The following is a 21,137-nucleotide window of genomic DNA, read 5'->3' on the forward strand; positions in this document are numbered from 1 at the left end:
CCCAGTTCCACACACCTCCGTGTGGAGGGAAAATGGAACGTTAATACACATTCGCTAGCTGTATGTGCATTAATGTTTAATATTTCATTAATACATACAGAGCCAAATAATATAACACACAGAAATCACAATAGCGTGATGCATCAAATGAACAAATCCACAAGGGCACAAGGTTCGAACCCTCGCCACGGCCCTTGTGGATTTGTTCACCAAATAATATGTAATATTAAAGGATTTCGGTAGTACACTGGCTACTTTATCGACTCAAAGTCGGGAATGGAATCCTGAATGATCACAGTTGCCTGTGCAACTGTTGTGGCGTTGCATCTTGGCGCAACACCAAGCTCAAGAGAATGAATAATTAGTAATGAAGAGTCTTATCATCAATTCCAAACTAAATACATATAAATTATATGAAAGCTCATATAATAAGGCGCAGCTGTGTTCTAACTCTGGCGGAAGGAAGGGAAGAAATAGCCTAAGCTACTCTATCCCTTTGAGATGTATTTTATGGTCAATATAAACGTACTAGCCTAGTATTGGTTTAGTTGAGTATCCCAACTAGGCTGTATTAGCCTACATCGTGGTACAACTAGGCTGTATTAGTCTACGTCGTGGTACAACTAGGCTGTATTAGCCTACATCGTGGTACAACTAGGCTGTATTAGCCTACATCGTGGTACAACTAGGCTGTATTAGCCTACATCGTGGTACAACTAGGCTGTATTAGCCTACATCGTGGTACAACTAGGCTGTATTAGCCTACATCGTGGTACAACTAGGCTGTATTAGCCTACATCGTGGTACAACTAGGCTGTATTAGCCTACATCGTGGTACAACTAGGCTGTATTAGCCTACATCGTGGTACAACTAGGCTGTATTAGCCTAGTTGGGTTTAGTTGAGTATTATCCTAAACTCTTAGCTTAGGTTAGGCTGTATTGGGCTAGTTGGGTTAGGTTAGGTTGGGTTGAGTTACGTTTGGTTAAGTAGATTTCAAAATCCGTTGGCGACTCGTTTTGTGTACGATGTGACTTGCAGTGTAAGTTTTATCATGTAGTATTGAAGGAACAATTCTTAGCCTTTAAACTAGAGTTAGAAGCTCTTGTATAACTAGATTCAGTGTATACTTATTAACAAAGAGAGGTAGAAGGGGGTTAGGAAGCAAAGTAGTTAATATTTGATGTTAAATGTGTCTGTTATATTTGACCTTCCCTGCGCTGCACCTACGTCAGCCACGTCAAAGAACGCGCTCAGGGAGAGGACCAGAGTGGAGAGTCTGCGCAGGGCCTACCTGGAGCTGCAGGCTGCACTTCCCTCCGTTCCTCCAAATACCAAGCTCTCCAAGGTGGGCCATGCGTTCTCACGTGTGTGTGTTTACTAGTTGTGTTTTTGCGGGGGTTGAGCTTTGCTCTTTCGGCCCGCCTCTCAACTGTCAATCAACTGTTTACTAACTACTATTTTTTTTTTATTTTTTTATGTGTGTGTGTGTGTGTGTGTGTGTGTGTGTGTGTGTGTGTGTGTGTGTGTGTGTGTGTGTGTGTGTGTGTGTGTGTGTGTGTGTGTGTGTGTGTGTGTGTGTGTGTGTGTGTGTGTGTGTGTGTGTGTGTGTGTGTGTGTGTGTGTGTGTGTGTGTGTGTGTGTGTGTGTGTGTGTGTGTGTGTGTGTGTGTGCGTGTGTGCGTGCGTGCATTTTTTTTTTACTGCAAGCGAGTTTGCAAGCGTTTCCCTGGCGAGCCTCTTCACTACCAACCTCTCCACCTCCTGCAGCTGGACGTGTTAGTGCTGGCCACGACCTACATCTCCCACCTGTCGCAGCTCTTGGAGGCGGACGACAGCCAGTCGTGCCACGACACCAATAATAACACCACCGTCACCAAGGCGGCCGTCCAGGAGCACAACCCTTACCCTCCGCCCTTACCGTCCACCAATACAGTGGAGACAGGCACCCACAGGGTCAAGCAGGGGTTCCTACACCCCATCAAGGTACGTGATGTGTGTAAGAGGGAAATATTGAGGGAAGCGTTCCTGATCTCTGAGTATTATCGGCGTAGGGAAGGTGAGAGGCGGATTTAATTATAACAAATTGAATCCATTACTTATTTCAGAAGTGGCCTATGCGTGCCCGTCTGTACGCGGGTGTCGGGGCGACGGAGGCTGTCACTTTCCTTTCGGAGCAACTTCCGGCCCCACCACAGCAGCTGAGGACTAAGCTGGGACCCACTGCCGTGCCCGCCCACGTCCCCTGCCCTCACCAACTCCCTCCACAAGCCTCGCTCACCCTCAACCACACCCATGCCACTTCAACTCCTCACGAAACGCAGAATTCATTACAAGATTTCGGCTCTTCCAGCATGGCGCCAGGAGTCTTTAACGATGAGTTCGCGTGTCCAGCAGACAAATCTTACGGGTTCCCCTACATGTGTGAGGCGGGAGGACATTCCCAGGGCCCCCGGGAGATCCCCTACGCCGGCCCTCAGATAGGGACGTGGGAGGCAGAGGGCTCGTGGGGCCCCAATCTTATCCACGATGACCCTGCCGCCTGCCACCCTCCCTGCAGGGTGAGTCAGTCCTATGCGGGCTTCTGGACTGCCTGGGATGACTGAATATAAACCCAAATAGAGACCCTAAGTATAATTTTAAGAGTTCGGGAAAACGCTGTGTTATCCAATACTTTAACAGTTAGCTGATAGATAAACCGTTGTTCTTTATATTAATTTCTCTGTTTGCATGCCCCCGGGACGCCGTGTATATATATCACCCTAGTGTGTTAGGATGACATAGGTGGGTCTGAACAGTGAATGGATCGGTGACGATGTGAAAACTGCCTTTGTGATTGGCAAAAAACCCTCACACAAAAAAATAATTTCCTGCATGCATCAAGACTTAGAATCGTGTGAATGTGAGACCCCCCAAGTAATATTTTCGAAAGGAAGACAAAATTAAACAAAAATTTAATTAAATTTTACAAAGTGGAAGAGACTGGTAAAGTGTAGGTTGTGTAGAGTTGTACCGGGGTGAGGAGACTGGTGAAGTGTTGGTTGTGTAGAGTTGTACCGGGGTGAGGAGAGACTGGTAAAGTGTAGGTTGTATAGAGTTGTACCGGGGTGAGGAGAGACTGGTGAAGTGTAGGTTGTATAGAGTTGTACCGGGGTGAGGAGAGACTGGTGAAGTGTAGGTTGTATAGAGTTGTACCGGGGTGAGGAGAGACTGGTGAAGTGTAGGTTGTATAGAGTTGTACCGGGGTGAGGAGAGACTGGTGAAGTGTAGGTTGTATAGAGTTGTACCGGGGTGAGGAGAGACTGGTGAAGTGTTGGTTGTATAGAGTTGTACCGGGGTGAGGAGAGACTGGTGAAGTGTTGGTTGTATAGAGTTGTACCGGGGTGAGGAGAGACTGGTGAAGTGTAGGTTGTATAGAGTTGTACCGGGGTGAGGAGAGACTGGTGAAGTGTAGGTTGTATAGAGTTGTACCGGGGTGAGGAGAGACTGGTGAAGTGTAGGTTGTATAGAGTTGTACCGGGGTGAGGAGAGACTGGTGAAGTGTAGGTTGTATAGAGTTGTACCGGGGTGAGGAGAGACTGGTGAAGTGTAGGTTGTATAGAGTTGTACCGGGGTGAGGAGAGACTGGTGAAGTGTTGGTTGTATAGAGTTGTACCGGGGTGAGGAGAGACTGGTGAAGTGTTGGTTGTATAGAGTTGTACCGGGGTGAGGAGAGGCAGAAGAGACTGCTAATGTCTTCTTCTGGATATTAGCAACACTTGTACATCAATAAACAACACAGATCCTTGTAAGTGCAAAAACAAGTGATATCAATAACCAAGAAGCACCAGCTTACTTATCTATGATATTTGTACCATGATATTTTTATGATTTTAATAAATTCGTAGAAAACAGGCAATGAAAAATCAATTCACTTATTAGTAATTATTTTAATTTTTTTGTTATTTTAAATATGCAAGACAAACACACTCTGGAAGTTTACTACTAAGGAATATCTCACTGACAACTTCATTAGTACATAAATGTTTAGGGGTTAACAGGCAATGGGGAACATATCCTTTACACCTTTCCAAGCACAGATGGTGCGGTAGGCTTTCGCAGCGTCGCAGGGCTGGTGGGCCGCGTGACACATCTTCACGAAGGGCCCGGGGTGAACCAGCGGGTAGCATCTGGACCGAAGTTCAAGCAGAGAATAGCACTCAACGATCCGTTCTGCTGGCGTCCTGCTATGGTCGTAGGGGGAGATGTCGGGGGTCGGGCACTGCTGGTCCTCCTGCCATGATGCCACTAGCTCCTTCAAGCTGGAGGCGTTCCTTCCCGAAGACGTAAACCAGTCGTTGCCAACTTCGTTGTCGTAACTGCCCATGAGCCCCGCAATGTGACCGAAGGTCCAGCCAGACACGTTCACGGATACGACACGTTCATGGCGGAATATCTCGACTGCCATGAAGGGCGATTTTACTTTCACTTTTTGGGACGTCTTCTGAATGCTGACATCACCTACACTTTGTCGTGACCTGCTCATCTCTTGACCATTGATAGTAACCCGGAAGTCTGGCTTAATGGTAACTTTAGCAGAGCGAGTAGAAAAGTTGATCTGTGGCGGGGCCGAGGGTTGAGGATGGGCCATGGTAAGCTTGTTGGATTTGTAGGCAGCCAAGACAACCTCACACGGTGAGCGTGGGGCTCGGAGCACAGCGCCGTCAAAGGTGAGGATCTCTGTGTCGCTCACAACCATGGCGGTGCGGTTGAATGGGGGCAGAAGATATGCCGCGTACTGAGAAAGTGAACCTGTTCTGTAAGGAGGCATGGAAGCATAGTACGCCCAGATTACATCTTGTACAGGAGCTGGAATGTATGTATCAAAGCTCCATATCAAATTTTTAAGCATTTTAGTAGGACTTGGAAATGCTTGTTGGATAAACTGGGTTAAGGAATACAGAGGTTTGGGAAGATGGAATTCAGCACTACTGTAGCCAGCATCAGATTTGGTCGAGATAAAGTTTACTTCCTGAAGTAGGCGACTTATGAACTTATCAGCTTCCCATCTCATAAACTGCTCCTGGAAAACAATATATAATTACATTGTTAATCATAACAAAATTTCATTTATCAAAAACGCAAGTTTAAAATTATCACAATTATTTGTAAATATATTGGAGCTGACACCAGTTAAAATACAAATCTCTTCATTCCAATACAAATGTAAACAATAATTAACGAAACGTAGTTAAAATGATAATTAACGAAAGTATATACAATTATTGATCACAGACAAAAAATTATAGAATGTGACTAACGGAGCTGTAATGGTTGATCCAAGAGACGGCCTTCTCCACAGCGGGGATGTGCATGAGCTTCGCCTTCACTTTTTCAAAGTCCTGCTTGAGAGTTGCTCGGACCTTGGCCATCACCTGCATCACGGCCTCGTACTCCTCTGGGAACCGCTGCCTTGTGGCTTCCAGTTGACTCTTGAGGACCTTGTAGATCTTGGTGGTCTCCAGCAGGCGACGTACTGCGTCAGGGAGTTCACCCGTCTCTGCCATTCGTGCAATCTCTGCCACAGCTGTGGAGACGGCGTTCGTGGTCTCAATAGTGTATTAAATGTGTTTATTTTGTGGCAGTTCATCTGTTTTCCCACAAGGAAACCCTTTTAACCTGTCAACTGGGTTTCAATATTGACTGTTTTTAATACTGTGGTTGAATGGCCTCCGCTATTTAACCACAGTAATGCTGGAGTAAATTAAATCATTTTAATTAAATTCACTATACAGGTACTTTAAGAGGAAACTAGATTGTTTCCTTCAAGGAGTGCCGGACCAACCGGGCTGTGGTGGGTATGTGGGCCTGAGGGCCGCTCCAAGCAACAGCCTGGTGGACCAAACTCTCACAAGTCAAGCCTGGCCTCGGGCCGGGCTTGGGGAGTAGAAGAACTCCCAGAACCCCATCAACCAGGTATGAACCAGGTAACCAGTAGTCCAGGAGGTGCTATCAAGAGGTACTACCAGAAGGTACCACCTTCCAGGAGGTAATCTCGTGGTCCCAAAGTGTTAAGTTGTTAGCACTCCAGAAGTGATATCTCACGAAGAAATGTTTAAACTGTAAAGGCTTAAATTCTAGCTATTGTATGCCGCATAAATGATCGCCGGCGGTCGAATTAAAATATTCGTACAGAATGTATAACTAGTAAAAACACAATAATTACATGCCCATTTGTACTAAAGCTTCGTTACATCTCAAAATATATATTGTTTAATATATATATATACTTGATCAGACACACTTAAAGAATGGGTAAACAATACAATAAAGTTAAACACACACAACTTACCATTTCTTACAAATTCAGTAAAGCCGCGGAAGTCTGCCTGCCAAGCAGTGACCTCCTGAGCCAGACGACCCGCCAAGGTCTTCTGGAAGTCTGCCGCACCGTGCCACATTTCGGAGAAGAACCTCAATACATCAGAGACTGTAGGATCACTCAGTACGTCGTAAATATAGCTATGCCAACGATCTATTATATTCGCATATACTTTATATTTTATCTGGTTTAGGTCACTCTTGGCTTCCTCGATCAGTGCAAGGATCTGGGGGTCAGGGAAGGGCACGCCCTGCTGACGGGCCTGCTGCTTCATGTACCGGTACCAGCGGTGACCTTCTGAGACAACAGCCGATCGGATTTTTTGATAATCGCCCTTCAGAGTCTCCTGTACAAACAAATGTGATGACAGTCTTATAATAATTCCTAAATTAACTGAGAAAATGTAGCTGTTTCTCTCATTTAAACAGCAAGTTAGCGTTTAATAAAATGCAGATTTAATATATAAATGTTAAAAAACAATATACAAATATTTAATAATTGAATATTTAGTAAATAAATATTCAAATACTTTTAGAAAAATATTTGAAACAATATAATCAAGAATTTGTAGTCATATACTTATGAAGAGAAAATTGCTTGTGTAATTTTTGGGACAAAAACACATAAAAGTTTCACACATAACACGTTTCGCAACAAAAACACATAAATCCTATTTACTGCTAGGTGAATAGGTGTATCAGAGTGAAAGAAGCTGTCTATTTGTTTCCGCCTCCACCGGGGATCGAACCCAGAACCTTAGGACTACGAATCACATGCGCTGTCCACTCAGCTGTCAGGCTCCTCCTGACAGTCACTATTAGTCACTATCAACAATTTTGTATTTGTAATATTTGTAAAATACTACAAAAAATATATGTTGATCAAAAGTTGTTAACAAAGTTGGCTTCATACCCACCTTCCACGCGGTATATTCCTGTTGCTTATAAGCGGTCTCAAATTTGACCCGTACAGGAGACGCAAGCCTTACGCGTTTCATCCAAATGACATCGTTCTCCTGGTGAACGTCGCCGCCCGCAGCTATACTGGCCACGATATCATTGGGTGCTTGGTAACCCAGCTTTGTGGTGAAAACCATCTCAGTATGATGCTTCTTGGTCTTTATTTGGATGAAGGCAGGTTTACAGAGCTTGGAGTGAATGTCATAAGTGCCAAGAGGAGAAATGTGAGCCACAGCCTTGACCTTGTGGCCGTTACACTCTGCATCTTCCTCACGCTGCATCGTTCCAGCGATGTCCACCACGGGGACTCCAGCGTTAATCACACGGAAGGCCATTGTTGCATCTCTAGGGGAGACCCGGTCGTATATGGCCGACACCTGGAAGGTTACCGGGGAGGAGGGAGACTCCTGGAACTGGACGTCGAAGCCAGTCGTGTGGTTAGCATAGGCTGCCATTACGGTGACCTTGGGATGAACCTTCAGCACCTGCAAGAATCATATATTGATCAAAGCTGTTAAAGAAGCATTCATGTGAATATTATTCAATACAGTTCTCATTTCATACAACAGAAGACCATAACCTACCCTAGTACGTAAAGATGCTTCAATCTGGACAGTATGTTCGGCGGTGAGGGTTGACTGCAGGGTGCCTGTAATCTTGTCTGCTGTGTCTGGGAACATGTCTAGTTCAATGGAGCCTCTGAAGCTCTCTCCGCTGCCGGAGCGTTGAAGTTCAAATCGCATGTCCCTATGACCTGGGCGACTAAAGCTGCCTTCGAATTTGGACGATTCGTCAGAGTTGTTTTCGGAGGATGTAGCGATCTGGTATTTGTCTTCACTCTGGTCCCTGTTAGGATAGAACTTGAGACTTGACTGTGAAGAAGAGAACTCTGCCTCACCCTCCATGGAGCGGAATGGAGATCTGTAGAGCAGGGAGTAGGTGTCGGGTGAGGGGTTTTCATAGCGGTAACGGTAAGACTCTCGACCGGGATGTTCCCTTGTGTTGTCATTATCTTTGCTAGGCTTGTCTTGATCGTTTCTCTCGTTGTCGTAATCGTTTCTCTCGTTGTCGTAATCGTTTCCTACCTTTCTCAACTTAAGCGTTCCATCCTGAGGTTCATTTCTTTCGTAATCAAAGTCGGATGATCTATACTCAGGTTCGTTTCTAAACTTCTTATTTAGCTGTCTTCGCATTCTCTGGTAATGCTGTCTAGAAGGACGTTCGTCCATGTTGTTGACATAATCTCTCCCTTCGCTACTCTGGAAATTAGCTCTATCCGAATATTCGTCCGGGTAATTTTCATAGTCTTCACCTTGGTGTCCTTTGTCAGGTCTATCCACATTTTCGTCCGTATTACTGTCATAGTCTTTTTCTTCGTTACTCTGCTTACCTCCTCTAACCGGATGTTCATTGATGGGCTTTATTCCTTCAACCATCCTACGCACGGTCTTTATTACGTCACGGACAGCTGTCATATCTATCGAAGAATCAAAGGATTTGACACCACCCTCCTGGTGCGTCTCCATGTCCCACTTGAACATGGTGGCTGGGGAGTCCAGGTCCGCCTTCCAGTGGATGTTATAAGAGTTCTCCTCACTGGAGGACTGGAACTCTACCTGTAAAGGCTTCCTGCTGCTAGGAGTCGATGCTGAAACCTGAAGATATTTAAGCATTATTAATAAGTTGTTTATTTATTACTAATCAACTATTTTCTAATAATTTCTAATAAGACAACTAGTTTCATCTATGTGGTGACTTTGGATGAGAATATTTTGCTGATAGACATTTCTATATTCATAATGGTACGTAGTTTATTATTAATTAATATGATAATCCGTTAGATTTTATTATTTTTTTTAGAGGTATTTCTCTCTAGAGATGGCGGAGGTAGAGGGAAATAGAGGTTTACCCTTCCCTTTACCTCTTCCATCTCCCTCAACTTCCCCTATCTCCCTCTACCTCATACATTTCATAAATGAAGTACATATATATTTCGAAAAAACAATTATATTACCTTAGAATATATGATGCGTCCGTGCTGATTTTTCTGGTGCTTAGCATCTAGGGCTAGTGAGGACTCCAAGCCTCGCGGCGAGGTGTAGCCTAGCCGATAATCCACCTTGAAGCAACACGGGTCGCCCAAATTTTCCAACCCCATGTGATTGGTCACCTTGTAGTCTTTACCTAATAAGTCGATATAGTGGACACGAGTGTCGCTCTTGAAGCCATTTCTTTGTAGTTCCATCTTATTCACCGCCTCCAGCTTGATTGTCCGTTGAACGGGTGTCATTATCTCCAAATTAAATCCATTTTCCCCTCGGGAGTGAACCAGGATGTTAGTTGCAGTAACGTCTAATTTGAAAGGAAAAGTGATGGACTTCCACACAAAGTGTCCTCTGTAGGCAACAAACAGTATACTTTGAAGAAAATTCCACATCAGAAATATTAAAACGTGTAATTCACAATTTTCGTTACAAAAACAAAACAAATACGAACTAAATTCCTGTTGGAATTTTAATGTGAAATGTTTGCATTTAAGTTTTTATTTGTATTTAATATACATCTAAAATGTAAATATATCATGATAATTCTATTAAATCATTTTGTCACTATTGACCTGCGTAATTCATAGTTTATTTGTATATTTGAATATTTACGATATATTTGTGTTTCATTATATTTGATTTATTATGTTTTTCGCATCAAAGACTTTGCCGTCATAGTGTCAGGAAGAATGGTATATGAATCAAGGAAATAATTATATGATGATAATGTTTGGCGAGTTACTTACTCGATAGTAGCGCGTAGGGGGCTCGATGAGCTGCTCGACAGTGAACATTCAAATGCAATTTTCTTATTTGCGTCGCGATCTGCGTCCAGGGAGAGGTCAGCTTGTATTTTCTTCTGTTGCACATCAATCTCAGTGTATCCCTTCACTCGACGAGGGGAAGAGCTTTTGGCGAATAGCAACGAGTTAAAATTAACACGGACAGATCTCTCGCTCATATTGGCATCGACTTCATATTCTAATAGTGACATCAGTTTGAGTTTAAAGATCATCGAAGTCTTCTTAGGGGCTTCAGCTTTAACATCCCATTCTACAGCAAACATGGATTCATGTTCGTCTTTCAGTTCAAAGGAGAGTATCTGTTGGTTGGTGGAAAACTTAACAGTGGACGCGAACCTGTGGTGTCCGCTGTTGAGGGTATTGAACCTAATATCAGCTTGGAATTCTGTCATGGGTGAGAGCTTAGCGGTGACTGGTCCTTGAGCCTGAAGGATGACGTGGTCTCCGTGCTTGAGGGCGGTTTCAAGCATGTAACGTTCCTGTCCATGTCCCGCCAACTTGGACTCAAACTTAATGGCCTTTATGTACCTTGGCACATCCACCTAATACATGCAATATTATTAATATGATTTATTAATAAATTGTTGTATTTTGTGTAATATCAAACATATGTAGATATGTCTTAAACCTTAACGAAACCAATATGAATAAATTGAAATAGAACAGATTCAAATATTAATTAATAGCAATTATATGATATATGTACTAATATGTACCTCGAATTTGGCGCTTAGCGAGTCTCCAGTGTGATCATATTGAGCCTTGATGTCAGCGATCTTCTCGCTGCCCGCAGAGTTGATGATCTCCAGCGTTACGCCCTTTGTTTCCTGCCCGCAGTGAGCATCACAAGACGCCTTGTATTCTAACCTGTCAAGTTTAACTGAAAGGAGAAGCACAAGACTAGAGATACAGAACATCTAGGGTAAAAACAAATAACACACGAGTTGCATCAACTGACTTCCATAACATCAATATGAACACTTATGTTTATATCTATGTATACAAATGTTTATAACTATAAGAGGAAAATGTTAAAATATCATTATTACTCTTTGCGGAAGTTTTGGCGACAAAGTCGTGGTAAAGTCTCCCTTGTGTAGTGTGGGTAGCCTCAAATGAGAACAGTTCATCGCTCCTTCGGGCAATCTTGAAAGCTGACGAAAAAGCAGAATTCTCGCTCGACTCGCGTGTCTGCTTTATAATGGAGCTGACTTTCCACCCTCCCATGCCGGCCCGGAAATCGAACTTGCGCAGCGTCGACAACATGGGCACGGAGAAGTGTGGGGAGCGCCTCAGGTCCGCTCCGACTGTATATATATATTGATGATTTGTTTAAACGAATGGTAGTGAGAAAGCAACATTAATGTTCATATTGCATTACAATGGTAATAAATATCGTGATTATAATAATGTGAATAATACTAGTAGTTATACCATTATTATCAATTAAATTTAAGCTAATCAAATAATAGCAGCATTTACATTTTATTTTGAATAATGAGAAAATAATAAATTATTAGGATTTATATGATGGTATTAAAATTATAATAATAATACTATTAATTCAAATTAAGCAAATAATTTGAGTGAACTAATTTGAAGACTCAAATTATTGAGTCTATAGAATTATAGATTCTGTAATTCTCAAATTATAGAATCAAATTGCCAAGTTTCATGACAAACTTGCACAAATATTAAAACAAAATAAACTCACTTTCCAAATCCCAGTCCAAATAATTCCTTAAGTTGTTCTTGGTTTTGGATAACATGTCCACAACTATTACAGGACGATCCAATTTGGCTTCAAACCTGCTTTCAAAGATTTGAGACTCTGGCGGGAAATTCCTGTTTCGACTGCTGAACACTTCAAACCGGTATTCTTTCTCAGACGACGTTGACCTGCTCGTCATATCTATCTTAATACCACGAGAAATGTCATTCTGATCGGACTTGTGCTTAAAATGAGCTTGGACGCCTTTGTGTTCATGGCCGTTGATGATGTTGAGCCAGACTCCACTGGTAGCTGCATTAGATTTTAGTCGGGCAGAAAGCACAGAGGAATCGCCTTCTTTGGTGTGGGACAGAGTTGCTTCAGCTTCTTTTAGTCTTGTAGAACCAGATATTGCTACCTTTACTATCAACATTTTGGCTCCTCTCTTGTCCTGAGCGCCTATTGTCATACGATAGCCCTTCATGGATGGCTCTTCCTTCTCGGCGTATATCTTGGCAATGGCCGGGGCCCCAAGTGGCAGAGAGTTGCTACGGAAGACATCCGGGATGTCCAGTTCATAACAGAACTTGAGACCTAGCGCGGGTTCAAGACTGTTGATACACGAATGGGTCCTGATCCTGGTGTCCCTCATGGATTGTGGGATGACCTTGGTCTCTGGTCTGCCTCTCTCACTCATCATGAGGTATGTCTCACTCTTCACATTAATAACTTCCATCTTCTCAGGAAGGTCCCACTGAATTTCCAGCTCATTCTTGCTGTTGGTCTTAACGCTGAGAGAGAGACCGTTGCTAGTCGAGATGGTGGTGTTTTTCTTGAGTCCATGCTTGCCGAGGTAAGCATCATAGCCAACAAAACCGTCTAATTGTATCGATAGACTTGGAATGATTTTGAGAGTCTTCTCACCATCTCTCATATCATGTCCAATTTCAATAAGGTTGAGATTTCCTTCCATTTTCAGTCCAATAACAGCCGTTCCGACCATCTTAAGATTGAGGGGTGTCCCCTGGATGGTGGGGAAAGAGTAATCAAAGTTCATTTGAGCGGTTCGAGCGGAATTAATGTCCAGGTTCTCTATTTGAATCAAAAAATCGTGGAAGTATGGGGCGATATAGTTCCCAATTTTGTCAACACTGGCGTCCTTTAAGTCTCCAGCTAGTGAAGCGAAACTTATCTCCTGACCCATGAAGCGAGCAAAAATATCAGCCTTGGTAACTCTTGATTCATCACTGTAAAGTTTTTTGAACAATGAGGACAGGATAGACGGATTAATTGATCGTCTTTCTCTACTTCCTTTGTGCCAATGTTCAAGGATATTTTTTCCCTTTTCTCCAACAAATTGCGAAACGTCATTTAACAACTGGCCATAATTAGTTTTCTGGAGATATCCTTCAGGTCCAAATACTTCCTCAATGGCAGGTTCGAAGCCCTCAAACCGTGCACCAACCTCGCCTAAGTTCATTGATATTCCCGCTAAGGCGGCGGTGAGGTTGAAGTCAATAGAGCGAGGGACAAAGGATCCCGGAGAGTAGATGATGTTGGACTCCACGCCGGCACCAGCCCCCAGGGACGAGGAGAAGTATGACACGTCAATGTTGCGAGAATATTTTCTGATATCTTTATCAAAGTTCCTAGGAACAACAATATTTTCCAAAAGGTATCGGAGGTTTGCCTTCTCAGGCGCATCAGACTGTTGAAGGTTTAGGATATGACTAAAGATGAATCCACGAACTGAAATATAAGAAATAAATTGCTATTGTCATATTAGTGTCAATATATTTTGAATCATCTGTAACACATTACTTTTATTTACCAAAATGGATAAACATTTTAATGAGTAGACGCACTTACCTTGGGTGTTCTGCTCCTTGGAAATCTTGGCAACAATTTTCTCAAAGTCATTTTGTTTAGCACATCGAACTGCCACAAGGTAGGAGGCAATGCGAACTTCAGTCTCTTTAGCAGGATCAACAGCAAAGTTAACGAGCTGCTCGGTCGACTGTAATAACCGAGTTAATAACACATCACAATGTGGAAAATTGGGTTGAAAATACATAATAATGATGAAAACAGAATGCAAAGTCAAGCGATCAGAAAGTCACATATTTTATCGTAACCAAAGTTTTGGTGCTACTTACCTGGCGATGACATTTTGTTTGTCTGAAGGCTTGTGCGGCGGCCACGCGGATGTTGTTCTTAACTCCTTCTGTTTCCATGCATCTGAAGACAGACCTGGCCACCTCTTGGGTCATTATGCCCATGTTACCCAGAGCCTTAAGTGTTGTCAGGGCAGCTTTTTCTGTCTCTTCATCGTCAGAAGGAGAACACTGACTTTGTAGTTTGTGACCTAGAGCTTCAGTTAGGCTCCTAACTGGTGCTAATTCAAAACATTTGTCATTGTGGCGGCAGTAAGTTTTTACCATTGAAGCAGCAGCCAGAGTGGGCATTGGTAGAGGATGGTCAGACTCGAACAATGGTTTGAGAGCCATCATGGCATGGATACATGGACGAGGAAGAAGGTAGAGACCTGCAGTGTAGAGAGCAGCACGACCATTTTTGAGATCCCCACCAACTAGTTCTTTCACCATAACCTTAACAGCACCAGCCTCGTGGACGAAGGCAACAGAATCTAGGAAAATGTCCTCCAGCTTCTTGTAGTGTTGACAGAATTGTCCGCTGCGAATTTTATCCAAAGTTTGCGCAATAGCATCCTCTGGTACCCGGCGCATGAGATGCAAAGCCTTGGCTACCAGAGCACCAACATCACGCTCAACAGCATCTTCAGTCTTCTCACAGATCTGCTTCATGGTCTGATCCAAATGGGCCACCATGGACGGGTCCTTCTTGAAGGTATCGTAGTCAAACCGGAGACTCCTGCGGTCCATGTTTTCTTGAGAGATGGCAGAGGCGGCACCTGATTCGTCGTTGGATTCTGAGATGTATCTGAAAGTGGACTCCTGTTTGGCTTCAATATACTTATAGGCACCATAGCTGGGTCTGACCACGTTCTTATCCTCACAGGTGATGCTGGAGTAGATTCCGTTCCTGATCTCTTGTTTACAGACAGAGCGGGACTCTTCCAGCGGCAGAGGACCTTTGAGCCAGGGAACCTGGGTCTCAGCAGGGGTCGGGTAACGCTGCTTACACAGGCGGTGGTTCTTCTCCTTCTTCACAATGACTTTGTCTCCCTGGTTCTGCACCTCGTATTTCGTTGGGCACTTTCCTACCACGTCCGTCTGTCAAATATTTTCATGTAATTAAAAGGGCAACTTCACAGCAATATTTACATAAACCCCATATATTATATTGTGGAAACAGTTATTTTATTTGTTATAAATCGGAGGACATTTACAAGTTAATTTACTCTGTACAAAAAACAAACCAAAGTAAATATTGCGTGCAGCAGAACTCACAGTGAATGGTGTACACCAGACAACTGACAGTGAATGGTGTACACCAGACAACTGACAGTGAATGGTGTACACCAGACAACTGACAGTGAATGGTGTACACCAGACAACTCACAGTGAATGGTGTACACCAGACAACTCACAGTGAATGGTGTACACCAGACAACTGACAGTGAATGGTGTACACCAGACAACTGACAGTGAATGGTGTACACCAGACAACTCACAGTGAATGGTGTACACCAGACAACTCACAGTGAATGGTGTACACCAGACAACTCACAGTGAATGGTGTACACCAGACAACTCGTAGTGTGACGACACAAACAATGTTGCAGCTTGAATATGTATGTAGGTAAAGACGTTACTGAATATAATACTAGATCTAGGGGCACACTTAACACCTGGTTGAGTGAGGTGGATGTATTGTGTGTGTGTGATTGTACTGGTTACATTTCTTCAGTTCTTATCTCTCAACCCCTTGAATGTTGGAAACAAAGAGTTGATGATGATGATGATGATAATTATATTTGAAGGGAGGAAATTATATATATTATAAATTTTTTTCCCCCGAAACGCTGTGCGTAATAGGGGCTTTAGGCACAGTATATGTGCTGTGCGTAATAGGGGCTCTAGGCACAGTATATGTGCTGTGCGTAATAGGGGCTCTAGGCACAGTATATGTGCTGTGCGTAATAGGGGCTCTAGGCACAGTATATGTTTGCTTTATCTTGAAATCCAATATTCTGTTAGTAGCCACTAACACGCATAGTATTTTGGGTAGGTCCTTAATCTAACATATCAGGTAAGATGATAAGGTACATTGTAGCAATGTTATATATCAACATATAACTACAATATAAATTGACAGAGGTGATTACACTGGTGAAGATGTGTTCAGTACTAATACTGGGGAAGTGGGTAGTTCAAAATATAGTGTGAGTTTGAAGCACAAGGTAGGAAACTATGAGGATGAAATTAGGTACTTTTTGGTTTTATCTTTGAATAAGGCATAGGCTGGACAATTTTTTAATTCGTTAGAGAGTAAGTTCCATAGACTGGGTCTTTTCATTTGCATGGAGTGTTTGCACAGATTTAGTTTGACTCTGGGGATAACAATGGGATATTTATTTCTGGTGTGGTGCTCATGGGTTCTATTACATCTGTCAAGGACAAGTTTAAGGTAAAGATTAGCATTTAGGAACAAGGTTTTGTACATTTAAATGGCACATGGGAATGTGTGGAGTGAGTGTATGTTTAACATGTTAAAAGACTTTAATAGAGGGGGCTGTGTGTTGTCTGAAGACAGAGTTTGTTATAGTTCTGATAGCAGATTTTTGCTGAGTGATGATAGGCTTGAGGTAATTTGCAGTGTTTGAACCCCATCACAGATACCGTATGTAAGATAGGAATAGATTAGCGGCGTTGTATAATGATATTATTATGTGAGAAGAGCAGACTGAGAAACATAATATCTGATTTTAGAGAGTATCCCGACCGCTTTTGAGATTTTTTTGGCTATGTGTTGTATGTGGGTGCTGAAGTTGAGTCTCTTGTCTATGTATAGACCAAGGAACTTTCCCTAATTTTTATTGCTAGTGTTAACATTGTCTATCTGAAGTTGAATTTGATTTGATGATTTACTACCAAATAAAATGTAGTAGATCTTTTCTATGTTTAGTGGGAGTTTGTTGGCTGATATCCATGGGGGAACTATTTTTTTAATTCCTTATTTACAATATTATTTAGTGTATGTGGGTTGGGGACAGAATAGATGAAAGTAGTATCGTCAGCAAATAGTATAGGTTCAAGAATGTTAGAAACATTTGGCAAATCATTGATGTATACAAGAAATAGAAGAGGTCCTAAGAGTGACCTGTGGCACTCCTACTGTTAATGGTAAATCTGGGGAGGTTATGTTATTGATGACTGCATAATGGTGTCTGTCACCGAGATAGGAACGAATATAGTTCCTATCTCGGTGACAGACACCATTATGCAGTTTATAGTATTATAGTTTATAGTTATAGTTTATAGTATCAAAGGGCTTTCTCAGGTCAATGAAAAGCCCAATTGGTAACTCATTTTTGTCAATGATATATGATAACATAATAAATTAGAAAGCCTTAGATAACATATTTTGATAATTTGTTAATAAATTTAAATTATCTTCCTACCTCTGTAATATTTTGACCAGAGTTGATGGTAGAATTGGATGGGAGAGAGTTCTGGAAGATTGAGGCGACGCCCTTCTTCATGTTGATGGACCAGGCGTCGTCATCATGATGACTACACACGTGTTGAACCCGGCCGTCGGCCACCGCCACCACCAGCGGGTACCTCTCCAGGAACCTGGCGGCTGCTGGCCCTGGCAGAGGTAATGACAACATTAGATTAGGACCTGTATGTTAGGACACCAGTAGGTATGACAACTAGAGGTAACATTAGACCAGGACTGGCCTGGGACGGCACCAGAATTTACTACATATAGTATAAAAAAAATATCTGAATGCATAAGCTGCACATTTTCCGAGGCCCTGAAATACAGTATTGTGACAGTAGGCTATTCATGTTTATCTGAGGATTGTAGACCATAATGCAACTGACAACAATAGTGTGGTGCAGTATAGGCTTCAATATTGCAACATAATTATCATGAATGCCTATAAAGGCTACACTCACCATGACCACTATGCCCCTTCGCCTCCTTCAAGGAGATGACCATGTCACATGGGGTGATCCATGACAGTTCAACTTTTGCTGACCAATCCCTTTCTGTTTGTCCACCTTCCACACCTTTCAGCTGGACCTTGGACTTGCCGGAGTACTCGTAGGTGTAGGTCTTTCCTGGTTGGTAGAAGAGCTTGGGAGCGCCGGCGACGGGACACTCCCTCGAGCATATGTCTGCGTCTCTTCCATGAGGAGCTGTTGGTCAAGAGCAGAGTAAGCCACTGTGTCACATTATGTTCTCTTTACATATAGTGAATGCTTGTCTGGACGAGTGAACTATGGACATCCCCTTTGGCTACTACACAAGGCTCCATCAGGCTATCATATTCACACAACGGCAAAATAACTGTTAATTCAATGGTTTTCTTATCACTAAAACTGATTTTTATTGTTAAAATTAATGAACATCTAGATCACATTTCAGCTTAACATAATTAATTTTATTTTCTCTAAATTTTACCTCGAGCATCAGTCTAGTTTTTTTTAAATTAATAAAATAATATTAGAATAAATGAAAGTTTAGGAAAGTACTAGGCTGGCTGTAAGTAGTTTTTTTTAATTTTGATTATAATTTGATAATTGTGTCAAGTTTTCATACAACTAAATTATAACAATAAACTGGAAATTGCGGGAAGTAGCCTATGCAAGACATGTCATTATTACACAGGTCCATTATGAGTAAAAGATACTCTTGAGAGCTTACTGACCAACCCGCTCATATACTTGAGTCCTGAACACAGTTCACAGCTGAAGTAAACTCCAAATGTACATACAACAAGAAGCAAGGTACACACTATTGGCTATGTATTGTATAGGTTAGTGTTACAGCCCCGCTCCTGTGCCAGGTAAGTCCACTACGGGCTTACCATAGCCCGTGCTACTTTGGAACTTTTGTTCTAAGTAGCTGAATCTAAAACAACAACAACACGTTACAGGAGGTCTGACCTGCACGAGCGCCCACCACGAGGGCGAAGACTAGCAGAGCCGTGGAGGCCGTCATAGCTGCTACACGCTGCCACCACACCTGCTGCCTTCCTCGACCTGCCCTCCCCTTATATACCCGCCACGCCGGGTCAAAGGGTCCCACACCTCTTGAAAAAGGACACAGTCAGCACGTCGATGTATCTGTCCGCGCTCTTTATTTGCCACAACGTACACAATATGGGGTACTAAAACTCATGACCCCAAGCCACCAAACCAAACCAGCCTACGCATTGTAAACGAGAGTGAGCCACAACTGTTCACTGTACACCTTATTTTCTACGTAGGAAATTAAAGCCTACAAAATGAGAGGCATTAGTTGAGAGGAAAGGTTGCATGATTACATGCATTATCACATCATGCATGATTATCTTAGAGATAGTAAGATATATATATATATATATATATATATATATATATATATATATGTATATATATATATATATGTATATATATATATATATATATATATATATATATATATATATATATATATATATATAAGATATATATATATATATATATATATATATATATATATAAGATATATATATATATATATATATATATATATATATATATATATATATATATATATATATATATATATATATATATATATATATATATATATATATCATTTCACTGGTGACCTTATGGGAAACTATTTTTCTCCTGTATTGCCTCTATACTCCTCCTGTGTTGCCTCTATACTCCTCCTGTGTTGTCTCTATACTCCTCCTGTGTTGCCTACATACTCCTCTTGTGTTGCCTCCGTACTCCTCTTGTGTTGCCTCTATACTCCTCTTGTGTTGCCTCTATACTCCTCTTGTGTTGCCTCTATATTCCTCCTGTGTTGCCTCTATACTCCTCCTGTGTTGCCTCTATACTCCTCCTGTGTTGCCTCTATACTCCTCCTGTGTTGCCTCTATACTCTTCTTGTGTTGCCTCTATACTCCTCCTGTGTTGCCTCTATACTCCTCCTGTGTTGCCTCTATACTCCTCCTGTGTTGCCTCTTTACTCCTCTTGTGTTGCCTCTATACTCCTCCTGTGTTGCCCCTATACTCCTCTTGTGTTGCCTCTATACTCCTCTTGTGTTGCCTCTATACTCCTCCTGTGTTGCCTCTATACTCCTCTTGTGTTGCCTCTATACTCCTCCTGTGTTGCCTCTATACTCCTCTTGTGTTGCCTCTATACTCCTCTTGTGTTGCCTCTATACTCCTCCTGTGTTGCCTCTATACTCCTGTGTTGCCTCTATACTCCTCTTGTGTTGCCTCTATACTCCTCCTGTGTTGCCTCTATACTCCTCCTGTGTTGCCTCCATACTCCTGTGTTGCCTCTATACTCCTCCTGTGTTGCCTCTATACTCCTCCTGTGTTGCCTCTATACTCCTCCTGTGTTGCCTCTATACTCCTCTTGTGTTGCCTCTATACTCCTCCTGTGTTGCCTCTATACTCCTCCTGTGTTGCCTCCATACTCCTCCTGTGTTGCCTCTATACTCCTCTTGTGTTGCCTCTATACTCCTCCTGTGTTGCCTCTATACTCCTCCTGTGTTGCCTCTATACTCCTCCTGTGTTGCCTCTATACTCCTCCTGTGTTGCCTCTATACTCCTCCTGTGTTGCCTCTATACTCCTCCTGTGTTGCCTCTATACTCCTGTGTTGCCTCTATACTCCTGTGTTGCCTCTATACTCCTCCTGTGTTGCCTCTATACTCCTCCTGTGTTGCCTCTATACTTCTGTGTTGCCTCTATACTCCTCCTGTGTTGCCTCTATACTCCTGTGTTGCCTCTATACGCCTCCTGTGTTGCCTCTATACTCCTCCTGTGTTGCCTCTATACGTCTCCTGTGTTGCCTCTATACTCCTCCTGTGTTGCCTCTATACTCCTCCTGTGTTGCCTCTATACTCCTCCTGTGTTGCCTCTATACTCCTCCTGTGTTGCCTCTATACTCCTCTTGTGTTGCCTCTATACTCCTCCTGTGTTGCCTCTATATACTCCTCTTGTGTCAATATGTAACACGTGTGTAGGTAATAAATAACTCCAGCACAAAGCCTCTCTATATTGCTTGTGTTTTTCTTCACTTGGGAAAGATGATGAAAGCTTTACTTCATAGTTCCCTT

The 21,137-nt window shown here is 42.5% G+C and overlaps 2 protein-coding genes across 2 annotated transcripts; one reads left to right on the forward strand and one right to left on the reverse strand.

Moving 5' to 3' along the window:
* Window positions 1-1,182: 1,182 nt before the first annotated feature.
* On the forward strand, window positions 1,183-4,391 carry LOC123766360 (uncharacterized). The gene is made up of 3 exons (XM_045755419.2): window positions 1,183-1,347; window positions 1,769-1,984; window positions 2,107-4,391. Exons 1-3 carry the CDS (start codon window positions 1,183-1,185, stop codon window positions 2,602-2,604), a joined length of 879 nt encoding a protein of 292 aa, XP_045611375.2. The 3' UTR covers window positions 2,605-4,391.
* LOC123766467 (vitellogenin) lies at window positions 3,908-19,139 on the reverse strand. Its single transcript, XM_045755587.2, has 15 exons — window positions 18,981-19,139; window positions 17,988-18,230; window positions 17,483-17,673; window positions 14,034-15,131; window positions 13,747-13,894; window positions 11,881-13,626; window positions 11,216-11,473; window positions 10,883-11,046; window positions 10,110-10,708; window positions 9,333-9,714; window positions 7,903-8,973; window positions 7,276-7,803; window positions 6,330-6,705; window positions 5,299-5,564; window positions 3,908-5,060 (listed from the first exon to the last, which is right to left on the reverse strand). The coding sequence occupies exons 1-15, from the start codon at window positions 19,033-19,035 to the stop codon at window positions 4,032-4,034; spliced, it is 8,154 nt and encodes a 2,717-aa protein (XP_045611543.2). The 5' UTR covers window positions 19,036-19,139; the 3' UTR covers window positions 3,908-4,031.
* Window positions 19,140-21,137: the final 1,998 nt, after the last annotated feature.

The sequence above is a fragment of the Procambarus clarkii genome, chromosome 62 (assembly GCF_040958095.1).
Source record: "Procambarus clarkii isolate CNS0578487 chromosome 62, FALCON_Pclarkii_2.0, whole genome shotgun sequence".
Taxonomy (NCBI): domain Eukaryota; kingdom Metazoa; phylum Arthropoda; class Malacostraca; order Decapoda; family Cambaridae; genus Procambarus; species Procambarus clarkii.

Coding starts and splice junctions, on each gene's coding strand:
- LOC123766360 (XM_045755419.2), top strand. CDS start 1,183: ATGTTAAATGTGTCTGTTATATTTGACCTTCCCTGCGCTGCACCTACG. Junction 1,348..1,768: donor CAAATACCAAGCTCTCCAAG/GTGGGCCATGCG, acceptor CACCTCCTGCAG/CTGGACGTGTTAGTGCTGGC. Junction 1,985..2,106: donor GGTTCCTACACCCCATCAAG/GTACGTGATGTG, acceptor TACTTATTTCAG/AAGTGGCCTATGCGTGCCCG.
- LOC123766467 (XM_045755587.2), bottom strand. CDS start 19,035: ATGACGGCCTCCACGGCTCTGCTAGTCTTCGCCCTCGTGGTGGGCGCT. Junction 10,709..10,882: donor CGCTAAGCGCCAAATTCGAG/GTACATATTAGT, acceptor TGCATGTATTAG/GTGGATGTGCCAAGGTACAT. Junction 7,804..7,902: donor AAGCATCTTTACGTACTAGG/GTAGGTTATGGT, acceptor TGATTCTTGCAG/GTGCTGAAGGTTCATCCCAA.